Here is a 12,946-nt window from a genome sequence, read left to right as displayed (position 1 = left end):
GAAAAATATATACTAAGTAATTATATAATATAAGTAAATACGCAATTAAAAATGGAAAATTACATTAAGATTTAAAAATATATCCTAAAATTTAAAATATAGATATTACGTAAATATAAAATATAACAAATGGAAATATACAATTTAAAGAAAATGGAAAATGTACATTAAGATTTAAACATCTATCTTAAAATGTAAAATAGAGATATTAAGTAAATAAAAAGTACAAGAAATGGAAATACATATACAGGAAAATAAATAATAAGTAAATAATGTAAATATATAATATATGAATTATATATATATAATAATAAGTAAATACACAATTTTTTTTTAAAAATCGAAAAAGTTCATTAAGCATTAAACATCTATCTTAAAATGTAAAATATATAATATAAGTAAATACACAATTTAAAAAAATGAAAAAAGTACATTAAGATTTAAATATCTATTTTAAAATATAAAATATAGATATTACGTAAATAAAAAATATAAGAAATGGAAATAAACATTTTTAAAAATGGAAAAAATACATTAAGATTTAAACATCTATCTTAAAATGTAAATCTATCTTAAAATGGTAGTAAATTATATAAAAATGGAAATACCACATTAAACAAAAAATGTATAGTTTTACATCAAGAAAGTCCCTATAAAATTCATTATTCCATCAACATCAACCTCACACTATCAAGGAAAACTTCAAAGCACTCGAGCAAAAAAATGGTTCCACCATCAACTTTTGCCGTCCCAAAAACTTTTAATGACCTTGAAAGAGATTTTTTATAACAACGAACTTTTTGTTAGGTGGATTCATTGTTGGGAAACCCGCAACTTCCAAAAGCCAAACTTATTCATGGGAATTGAATTGCTTTTCATAGACTCAAAGGTATTTTTACAAATTTAAATTAATCTAATCCATAATTTTATTGTTAATATTCATAATAACTCTTTCATGATCAAACCATTACAGTTAATAACCATTCAAGCGTTTATTCCGAACACTTTTTTCCTCGCCGAATCAGGTATTGGTTCATGTTGGTTTAGTATTGTTTTTGGTTTATTAACCGGTCTAGGATGGTCCTATTGTAAATATAATTTAAGTTGGTTTAGCATATATTATGCTTAAAATAACTTAAATTAAATAATAGTAATATTATGCTTAAAATATAATTTTAGAGAATTTTCAAATATAGTTTACAGAACATTATAGGTGATGAATTTAATTTATTAAATTCGTTTATTACTTAAAACTAAGTTTTTTAAAAAACATATTGAGTTATAAATACCAATGCTGGATTGGTGAGTATAACATGAAGACAAAAATATAAATATTTCATTTTCAAGATAAGAAATTCAGCTTTTATTCAGTTACTCAATATATAATATCTTAAATTATTTTTTAAAAAATATACATAATTTATATATATATTGATTAATCTTCCAAACTTAAACTATTATATTATATATGAATAATGTTTTTAAATAAAAATAATTTTTGATTTAAAAAAAATAAAAACAACAAATGGTTATTTTCAAATAATGGATGTAATTTGCATTATACTATCATTTAACAAGTATTAAATACGTTTTGATATATCATTATTTTATATTTCCAGGAAAAAATTTTTTGTTAAACATCAATATCATCTAGGTTAAGTATACTAACAGCACAAATTCAAACATCACAAAAAATATTTACATAAACATTATAATACAATAATTTAATCAAAAAATACAATTCAAAAAATCAATATTCAAAAGAATAGTTATATACTGAATATTTGAAAATCAAAGATATTTTTGCTAAAATTGTACTTACCTGGCCAAAGAGATCGACCATCTTTTTACGGATCGATCGATTGTTGAGCATGTGGTCGATCCGAAAATACTCTGTAGTTTAATTAAATATCTAAAACATTTATTGCAACACTCAACAGATAGTTTTGCTAAATATGATAACTAGATAGCCAACAAAATTACAAAAAAAATATTTAAATAGTAAAAAATATGTTAATTTAACGTGTTAAAAGTTAAAAATAAAGTTTAATTATGACATGCATCTTAACATTTATATAAATATATATCATAACCTAAATATAAATAATTTAACAACTTAAATTAGAAAAAAAATAAAAATCCCGGGCGTAGCACGGGTTAATCCCTAGTATGAAACAGAATACAACCAGTCAGAGCCGTGCCTATGTGTTAAAAAAAGAGGCAACTGCCTCAGGCAGGCCCCTCTTCATATGGTTAATTTTGGGGCTCCATTTTTACAATCATTTGGTCTAAAACTATTTGTATATGTCTATTTTTATTAATATTTTTCTACAAATTTAATTATATTCTTTCTGTATCAAAATAAGTGGGTTTTGAGGTTTTTGCACACTGATTAACAAATTACAAATTTTCATTCAATCTTTCTCGTTTGTCTAAAAAAACAAATAAGTACAGATAATTCAGCCAATAAAAAATCATACTGCAGAATATAAATAGTCAAAAACATAAAATTGCATTTACTTTTAACATAGAAACTTGAAAACATTAAAATGAAACAATTTTTTTTTTCTTTTAAAGTGACACGGAGGAAGTATCATCCTTTTCCGATTTAAGTTCTATATATAGCTTTACCTTTTGAATATTCACATATTGATTGTTTTATATATATTTTTTATTTTTCTTCATAATTTTATCGTATACTCCTCTTATTCAATTGGTATTATAATGTTAGATGCTTTTATAACTTCGCAAGTACATTTTTAATTTTTTTTAATTAGCATGGGTGTGAATTTTTTGGGTCATCATTCTTTGAATAAATGTAAACAATCTTAATAAATATTTTTCATTAACTATTTTCATATTTATGTTTACTAACTTGACAATAAGAAGAAAAAAAAAATTTTATTACGGCTCCAATTTTTAGAATTGCCTTAGGCTCCATATAGTCTAGGCACGGCACTGCAACCAATGATGGGATTTTGAGGAATCTATGCCTATGTAATTAATGATCAAACAATTCTATACCTTTTGGAATAACAATGTTCATGGAATTAAGGTTAGTATTCATGTATATCGTTAATTGAGCTATCATCTACGTGCTACATTACATAATAAGCTTATACTTCTGGTCAAATGAATGTTGAAGTACTACTAGAGAAAATAATTAGTCAATTTAATCACATCATAGATAAAGTTTACAGAGCTTTGTTTTATCTGCTCGCAGCCAATCACAATATACATAAAGACTCTAAGGTCCTGATTGGCAGAGCATTAGCATTAATAGTAGCAGTATGCTATAGAAACAGTATGCTGCAGGACCTGTATGCTTTTGCTAACTGTTTAATAGGATGATTGGTAGAGCAGTATGAGTATGCTATTTAAAATTATTATAAAAATTAGTATATAATATATAATATATTTATTTTTAATGAATATATTTCTAATATATATATATATATATTAACATATAAAATTAAAAAGATATATACTTAATTTATTTTATTTAAAAATTTAAAAATTATGTTTATATTGAAAAATATTATTTAAAAATAAATTTATAATTAATATATATATATATATTAAAATAATATTTCACATTTAAAATAAATTAAATTATAAAAAATTAAATTATAAAAAATTAAATTATATAAAATTAAATTATATATTTTAAACGTGAAAAACTATTTAAAAAAAAAAATATTTTTATTATAAATTAATTTTAGAAATCAAAATTTTATTTTCTGGATATAAAAATAATTTTATGATATTATTAAATAAAATAAATGAATTAATTATATATTTTCCTTAATTTTATAAATTATAGATGCAAATGCTCTTATAAAAGCTTCATGTGAAAGCATTGGCCAGAGAGCATTTGGAGAGCATTTGCATTTAGTAAATACTTTTCTAAATACTTTTTTAACAATTGTTGATTGGATAATGTAGAGCATAATGCTAATGCTAATGCTCTATCAATCAAGGCCTAAAAGTTAACGCTTTCTACATCCTTAACCTTAAACAAAACTTTGGCGTAAATCTCTTCCAAAGGATTACCACAACAAAGGTTAGATAATGTTTGGTCAAATGTTATTGTATCCGTTTGAACCAACAAAAGCGTCTGTAGTCCAACGGTTAGGATAATTGCCTTCCAAGCAATAGACCCGGGTTCGACTCCCGGCAGACGCAATTTTTATATGTTTAATGGGGAATCTTTTTGATGCGACAACATAGTGTATATGTTTTAGCTACAGACATCTCTCAGTCTTTGTTCTTAATGTTCTTGCGTTACGCAGAATAGATGATACATTAAAGACGAACGTGAAATACTAGTGGTCAATACGTTTTGGAGGATTTTGTGTAACACACCTGCATAAAAAAAACAGCCTTGTATCAATCCAAATCGAAAATAGATTTTGTAATCCTTTAGGCCATCTTTGTCGGGGTATTTAAAGGAGTCCTTAGGAGGGGTTTAAAGGGTTTAGACTCCACAAAAGCATAAGAGTCGGTTACAAAAGTAATGAATTAATGATCGAAAGTAATGAATTAATGATCGATCTTGGTTAGTTTCTTGCACTGTTTGCGGGTCCACCGACACGTGGCGGTTGGCGATTGGTTCTCTTTTTAATTTTTTTTTAATCAGACAAAACAAAACAAAACAAAACAAAAAAAAATCAAAAAGAAAATTTAAGAAACCCCTAACAGTTTCAGCTATAATCATGCCCTTATGCTTTGGCATGCACTGATACACATAATGATTTGGGCAGAGTTTACATTAGATGATTACAGAGTATATGTAGCATAATCGCATTGCTCATATACGGGAAAAGTGTCAATTTCGACCCCAACAATTTCAGTCGTGCCAAATACGACCTGAACAATTAATCAGTGCCGAATACGACTTCAACTCAATTATAATTCAAAAAAAACTACCCGAATTTCTTAAAACGTGTCTAAATCTACATTGACTCTAACAAAAGTTAGTCAACCGTTAACAAGATAAAACGACGTCGTTTTGATATACGAGGAAAAATGTCAATTTCGACCCCAACTAGTGTTGGGTTCGCGGGTCAACCCGCCCCGACCCGCCCCGCCCCGCCGCGGATCGAATCATTTTTTCGATTCAAAAACTCGACCCGCATAACCCGCAAACAAAAACTTTCATATCCGCACCCGCCCCGCCAAAACCCGCGGGTAACCCGCCAAACCCGCGGGTAATATTAATTATATTAAAAATAGTTATTTTAATTAAAAATAATTATTTTTTATTTATATAATAGTTATTTTTAAAAAATACTATTAAAAAAATATATTTATAATTAAAATTATACAAATATTTATTGTTTTTTATATATTTTACGAAAAAAATGTTTTTTTTTTCAAAAATGTTTTTTTTTTTTTAATTTGCGGGTTGGCGGGTACCCGCGATTCAAATTCGGCTGACCCGCACCCGCCCCACTCAAAATAATCTCGACCCGCACCCGCAATTTAAAATTTTCAAATGGTTCGACCCGCACCCGCCCCGCGGCGGGTCAAACGGGGCGGGGCCCGCGGGCAATGATTAAAATTTCCAGCTCTAACCCCAACACTCTCAGTCTTGCCAAATAGGACCCGAACAAATAGTCAGTACCAAAAACGATAATTTAAGAAAAGTTACCCAAACTTTTTAAAACGTGTCTAAATCTACATTGGCTCTAACAAAAGTTAGTCAACCGTTAACAAGTTAAGACGACGTCGTTTTGATATATATATATATATATTTTTTTTTTTTTTTAAAATATGTTCATTTCGGGACTCAAACTCGTGCCGGGATATCCTTTTAAAGGAACACACTAACAACTAGCCTAAAGTAATTTTTTGAAATATTATTACAAATTGAAATTCCCATTATATAAACTACTATTCTTCTTCATCTTATCCAATTTAAAACTTTGGTGATTGCTTTATATATTTTAGTTATTGTTTAATATGTCTAATATTTTGTACAACATATCTTAGTGAAAGAAAGATAAAATGCCTCTTAACATTTTTGAACAAAATATCAAAATATATAATATTAACTTTGAAAAATAAAAAAATTTCCACTTAATTTTAAAAATTAAAAATAATTTATATAAGAAAATTGTATAAATAAATTCAAAGTTTTAAACATATTTAAGATCGTATCTTGTTAACGGTAGACTAACTTTTGTTAGAGTCGATGTAGATTTATGCACGTTTTAAGAAGTTTAGGTAGTTTTTCTTAAATTATAATTAAGTTGAGGTCGGTTTTGGCACTGACCATTTGTTCGGGTCCTATTTGGCACGACTGAGAGTGTTGTGGTCGAAATTGGTACTTTTCCTCGTATATCAAAACGACGTCGTTTTATCTTGTTAACGATTGACTAACTTCTGTTAGAGTCAATGTAGATTTAAGCACGTTTTGAGAAGTTGGGGTAGTTTTTTCGAATTATAATTGAGTTGAGGTCGTATTTGGCACTGATCAATTGTTTGGGTCGTATTTGGCACGACCTAAATTGTTGGGGTCGAAATTGGCACTTTTCCCGCTCATATACATTGGAAATAAACGTCAATAACCATATACAGTAGTACCGTACCATGGTTCTTACATTAACAAAAAAAATTGAACTTGACAATGTTAATATATGATTATATGAGCTTCATATTACAAATCATTGAGCACTTTCACATGGCAAATATCTCTCTGAAATTAAAAACAGTTATGTTCCAAGTTTCATCAGTTACAAATCATTGAGCAGTAGCACATGTCTCCTCAGTTATGTTCCAAGTTTGATTCACAGCCTCAAGAGTCAAGACCAAAATAAAAGAGAAGAAAACGAACCGGGATTGTTGAGACTTGTTTCTATCTAGTTGTGATAAACAGATTAAAATATTTCTACATTTTATTTAGGACTTTAGGAGTTAGATCATCATCATTCTGACAGTTGACATAGTTTACATATTTTTGGCAATGCCAACTACTGTGACTAAAACTATGATCGCCGTTTTAAGTTACAAAAAAAAAAAAAAAAAAAAAAACTATGATCGCCGTTTACCAATGTTAAACATGACGGCCACCACTTTGTGACCTTTTCAAGAAAATGAAAGGCGTTAACCGGTAAATATCGGTTGTACCCCTAGTTTAAAGGGTAAAACGCCATAGATCAGACGAATCATCAGGAATGTTTTGGTCTTTTCCACAACATTTTTTTCACCCATGCCATATCAGTTTAATTGTGTGTAGATGTAGAAAGACAGAAGTCTTACCCTAGTTTCACAACAGTCTCTATCTTTCTCTGTTAATCTGGGAAGACTTTTGATTCCCAAGAGGAAAAAAACAAAAAAAAACAAAACTAAAAGTGAAGTTTAGTCTTTTCTTCTTGCCGTGAGCAGTTTTAATGGCGGGTTACAAAGCAGATGATGATTACGATTACCTTTTCAAGGTGGTTCTGATCGGTGATTCGGGCGTTGGAAAGTCCAATCTGCTCTCTCGTTTCACCAGGAACGAGTTTAGCCTCGAGTCCAAGTCCACGATCGGCGTCGAGTTCGCCACTCGTAGCTTGAATGTTAAAGACAAAGTCATCAAAGCCCAGATTTGGGACACTGCTGGTCAAGAAAGGTTTGTTGTGTGACTTGTGTCTCTTCTCAATCTTGGTTCTTTACTCCTTCGCCTTTAGAATTTATGGTTCTGTCATTGTAGATCTTAGGACCAGCTTATCTTGATTAAATGCAGCAGATATAAACCAATATGTGCTGTATGAAATTTTAGCTGTTTTGTTGATTACTTTGACCAATAAGATAGCTTTTATATTATTATGGTCATTTTTGTAGGTACCGTGCGATCACTAGTGCATACTACCGAGGAGCTGTTGGGGCGCTTCTTGTCTACGACGTTACACGACACTCCACCTTCGAAAACGTTGAGAGGTGGCTTAGGGAACTCCGTGACCATACCGACCCAAACATAGTCGTGATGCTTTTGGGAAACAAATCCGATCTTCGTCATCTTATAGCTGTTCAAACCGAAGATGCTAAGTCTTTTGCGGAGAATGAATCACTCTACTTCATGGAGACTTCAGCGCTTGAAGCAACTAACGTTGAGAACGCGTTTTCGGAAGTACTCACTCAGATTCACCAAGTTGTGAGCAAGAAAGCAATGGAGGCTGGTGATGATTCAAACTCGGGTAATGTTTTTAAAGGAGAGAAGATTGATCTTGATGTCTCTGCTGTGAAGAAAACAGGTTGTTGCTCCAACTAAAGACTTGTTAGTCTCTTGCTTAATTATTTGAGGGGTTTGGTCTGTGTCCCCAAGCTAAGATCTTTTTTATTTTTTACATTCAAAATACTTTTGAAGATGTTTGCTTTATTTTTAGGAAACAAACTGTGTTATGCTTTTGATTTGCTTTGCTTGAAAGTTGCTTAGTTTTGGTCTGATTATGTACTGGTTGAGGGATTTTGTAATTTAACCCGTTTTGGTCTGATTTTTAACAAAAAAAAAAAAAATTGTATTTTATTAGAATAAGTATTTTACAAAAAAAATCACACTTGTACGTGATTGAACCGTTTTCATAAATATACACGCCTACAAATTTTATTTTCACTATGCTAAAAATTCATATAAGATTTTCAAAAGACCATGACCATCTCTAGTTCACCATATTTTTTATTTTAAAATAGAGTTGTGATATACTCTAATGATACTATATTTTAGAATGAAAAATAGAATTATGAACAAACAAAAAATAACTTAGTATATATATAGAGTAAATCTATTTTTACTCTATTATAGAGTGAAAAATAAAATACTATTGGAGCATTTTTATACTTTAAATTTTATTTTAGAGTGAAAAAAGAGATTGAGCTGGAGATGTCCTAATAAATCATTTTCCGAGACTTGAACCCCATATATTTTAGTGTTTTTTTGTAATTAAATTATTGGACTTCCACCGAGTTATGCATTTTAATTGGCTTTGCTTGAAAACTGCTTAGCTTCGGTAAGATTCTGTACCGATTGATGGATTTTGTGGTTTAACCGGTTCCGGTCTATGGTTTGTTCAGCTTGTTTTCTTTTCAGTCCGTAAAAATCTCTAAACCAATAATTATTCTGCTAAATTTCGTGAAGAAACAACTAATAATAGAAATTATTGACAACATTTATAATTCTTTTTTTTTTAGAAAATCGATTTTTTGTTTTGTCATTTGACTTTTCTTGACTAAATCACAATCGTCACAAACGCCAAAAGAATATTCCGTTACAAAACATGACGGATCCAACCGTTTCCCGCCAAGTGAACAGCCCTTTGAAACGTAACGAAAGTAACGGCGAGTTCAAACGTCTCCTACTCCCCGAAACCTCTCAATCCGACGATCCCAGCGAATCACCGGCGGAGCCACCGGAGAATCAGGTAGTGACCGTAGAGGAAGACGGAGAGACCACCTTAGAGTCAGTTCCTCCGTTCTCGTGGGCGAAGCTATGGAAATTCACGGGACCTGGGTTTCTCATGAGCATCGCGTTTCTAGACCCTGGAAACATCGAAGGGGACCTACAAGCCGGAGCCGTGGCTGGATACTCGCTTCTGTGGCTTCTTCTATGGGCCACGCTGATGGGACTTCTCATTCAGCTTCTCTCGGCTCGGATCGGTGTCGCGACGGGTCGGCATCTGGCGGAGATTTGCAGAAGCCAGTACCCGTCGTGGGCGAGGATATTGCTTTGGTTCATGGCGGAGGTTGCTTTGATCGGAGCTGATATTCAGGAAGTCATCGGAAGCGCTATCGCTCTTCAGATATTGACACGTGGGTTCTTACCTATTTGGGCCGGTGTTATCATCACCTCGCTTGATTGGTAAGCAAGTTAGGTCAAAAATGGTGACTCTTAATTGTGTTTTATTTTCTCATGTCGTTTGCTTGGTGAGCAAGTTAGGTCAAAATTGATGATATTCTCTATCTTTTGATGTGTGTTCTTGTATCATGTGGTTTAATTGGTAAGCAACTAAGGTCAAAATTGGTGACTTTTAATTGTGTTTTATTTTCTCATGTTGTTTGCTTGGTAAGCAAGTTAGGTCAAAATTGATGATATTGTCTATCTTTTGATGTGTGTTCTTGCATCATGTGGTTTGATTGGTAAGCAAGTTACGTCAAAATTGCTGAATCTCTCTATCTTTCATGTGTGTTTTTGTACCATGTCCTTTGATAGGTAAGCAAGTTAGGTCAAAAGTGGTGATATTCTCTCTATCTTCTGATGTGTGTTTTTGTATCATGGCCTTTGATTTGTAAGCAAGTTAGGTAGATGCTCTCTATTTTTATGTGTGTTCTTGTGAAATAGCTTTTTGATTTAGTTCATATCTGGAGAAATTGAAGAGGATCAGATGCTTATGCTTAATCTTGTGAAATGACAGCTTCTTGATTTCGTATTTGGAGAAGTGTGGAATGAGGAAACTAGAAGGTCTTTTCGCGGTTTTAATCGCGACAATGGCTCTTTCCTTTGCTTGGATGTTCAATGAAACTAAACCGAGCGGAGAAGAACTAATCATAGGTACTTGAAATTTTAAGAATATGACATTGTCTTTGTTCTTGATTTTTTTTTTAATTATTTGATGACTTGAAAGGCATTCTTATTCCGAAGCTCGGATCAAAGACAATCAGACAAGCTGTTGGAGTAGTGGGATGCGTAATAACGCCTCACAATGTGTTCTTGCATTCCGCTTTAGTGCAGTCCAGGAAGACCAACCCAAAGGACATACACAGAGTTCAAGAAGCTCTCAACTACTACAACATCGAATCAACCGCCGCGCTTTTTGTCTCTTTCATGATCAATCTCTTTGTAACCGCGGTTTTCGCTAAAGGGTTTTATGGAACCAAGCAAGCTGACAGTATAGGACTGGTTAACGCGGGACATTACCTACAGGAGAAGTATGGAGGCGGGGTTTTCCCCATACTTTACATTTGGGGGATCGGTTTATTAGCTGCTGGACAAAGCAGTACCATAACGGGAACTTACGCTGGACAGTTTATAATGGAAGGGTTCTTAGATCTTCAGATGGAGCAATGGCTATCAGCTTTTATAACAAGAAGCTTTGCGATTGTGCCAACTATGGTTGTAGCGCTTATGTTCAACACATCAGAGGGGTCGCTTGATGTTTTAAACGAATGGCTTAACATTCTTCAGTCGATGCAGATTCCTTTCGCTGTTATTCCTCTTTTGACTATGGTTTCTAATGAACATATCATGGGCGTCTTCAAAATCGGACCTTCGCTTGAGGTTAGGTTGTTTTGTTTTTTTTTTTTTTTCATTTTTGTTTGTTGTTGTAATGTGAATTGTAACGAGTCAGTTTTTGAATCTTTGTAGAAGCTAGCGTGGACCGTGGCGGTGTTTGTGATGATGATAAATGGGTATCTTCTTCTTGATTTCTTCATGGCAGCAGCGAACGGGTTTTTTGTTGGGTTACTGGTTTTTGCTGGAGTAGTGGCATACGTCAGTTTCATCATTTATCTTGTTTCCTATAGAAGATCACAGTTTTCTTCTTGGTCGAGCTTAGAAATGTCACAGAGAGTTGTTTCCACAGAGACGTAGAAAACCAACACTGACTCACGAACTTTTCATCCCTTAAACACATCAGAGCAAAGACAGAAGCGGTTTGATCGATTTTGAGTTGATGGTTCTGCATGCTGCATTTTGTGCTCGATTGCTGGATTTCAGAGAGTAGACCAGTGGCAACTGGGTTGTGAGATTAGGGAAAGACCGAATGGGATACATTTGTAGATTGATTTGTTGAATTTGTATTGTAACATCATTGCAAATATTGAGTAGAATTATGTAAAATACGTTGAACATTAATAAACAAAGAAGCGGTTAACCAGAAGAAGAAAAACAAAAACAAAAAACAGAGAAGTGTGGTAGTAGTAAGGTTAGAATTAGAAACATGTTACCTTTTTGATCTTAATTATATTATTGGTTGCTGCAGATTCATCGACTCTGTCGATTCTGTGAGTATTTGTGCCGCTGTTTTCTATGTTAATTTGAATGTTTGACTGATCATTTGCTTATGTGCATTATTTTGTCATTTATTAGCAACAATTTGATTTTGTCATTTATTAGCAACAGTTTGAAAAATTGTTCATCTATGTTAATAAAATGAAGTAACTTTTGAAAATAACCCTTCTTTCGAATTCAAAATTACAAATTCTGCCACTAAGATATTAATCATTTACCGATCTTACCATTAAATATTTTTCCATTATTTGAAACAAGCATGTAACATACATTAATCGTTTCTAAATAATTAATGATAAACAATATTATTTCATATATAATGGAAAACAAAAAATATAATGGAAACAAAACAAAACATTTTTTTTACATAATTAATTATGTATTGCTAATAATTTAATATTTTAATTATACATGTAAATACCAAATTTATTAATATATAAATTATTGATACCAAATAATATTCAAAAAATTTATTTTACAATTTATTCTCCAATCTAGAATTCGATCTCAAAACTAATAAAATAAATATACAAAAAATATTATAAAATGATATTTTGAAACAGTAAATTACTATAAAAAACATTCCGGCCGGGCCCGTTTCAAAAAACTACCCAAATCTTTAAATGCTAATTATTTTTAAAACTATATAAATACATTTTAAAATGTTGACGTGATGGAGAAGTATGGTGACGCTTAGGAGGCAAGCAATATCTGCCGATGGTTAGAGACAAAGCATTAGGTGTCACATCAGACACACTAACTTAACTGAAACTTTCCTTCACTTTGCCGCAAAATCTACTTCTTGCCCAACTAAACAATATATGTTTTAGCTAGCCGTCAGCTTTCTCAGAAAAAAATTGGTGAACGATAGAAACTTCTCAACTTCCGATTTTTTTCACCAATCCACCAAACTTTTTTAAAACAGAAAAAAAATCTCCTTTTCCCACGCTATTACAAAAC

The 12,946-nt window shown here is 31.5% G+C and overlaps 2 protein-coding genes and 1 non-coding gene across 3 annotated transcripts; all 3 read left to right on the top strand.

The window, feature by feature from the left end:
* Positions 1-4,113: 4,113 nt before the first annotated feature.
* On the top strand, positions 4,114-4,185 carry TRNAG-UCC. The gene has a single exon. It is a non-coding gene; the product is annotated as a tRNA-Gly (tRNA).
* A 2,000-nt stretch (positions 4,186-6,185) lies between these two features.
* On the top strand, positions 6,186-8,433 carry LOC106414049 (ras-related protein RABA1d). Its single transcript, XM_013854769.3, has 2 exons — positions 6,186-7,615; positions 7,828-8,433. The coding sequence occupies exons 1-2, from the start codon at positions 7,395-7,397 to the stop codon at positions 8,252-8,254; spliced, it is 648 nt and encodes a 215-aa protein (XP_013710223.2). The 5' UTR covers positions 6,186-7,394; the 3' UTR covers positions 8,255-8,433.
* Positions 8,434-8,567: 134 nt separating this feature from the next.
* Positions 8,568-12,765, top strand: LOC125590043 (metal transporter Nramp5-like). The gene is made up of 4 exons (XM_048762952.1): positions 8,568-9,838; positions 10,392-10,528; positions 10,602-11,254; positions 11,342-12,765. Exons 1-4 carry the CDS (start codon positions 9,258-9,260, stop codon positions 11,564-11,566), a joined length of 1,596 nt encoding a protein of 531 aa, XP_048618909.1. The 5' UTR covers positions 8,568-9,257; the 3' UTR covers positions 11,567-12,765.
* Positions 12,766-12,946: the final 181 nt, after the last annotated feature.

The sequence above is a fragment of the Brassica napus genome, chromosome C7 (assembly GCF_020379485.1).
Source record: "Brassica napus cultivar Da-Ae chromosome C7, Da-Ae, whole genome shotgun sequence".
NCBI classification, from domain to species: domain Eukaryota; kingdom Viridiplantae; phylum Streptophyta; class Magnoliopsida; order Brassicales; family Brassicaceae; genus Brassica; species Brassica napus.
This window is presented reverse-complemented; position numbering and strand designations above follow the sequence as displayed.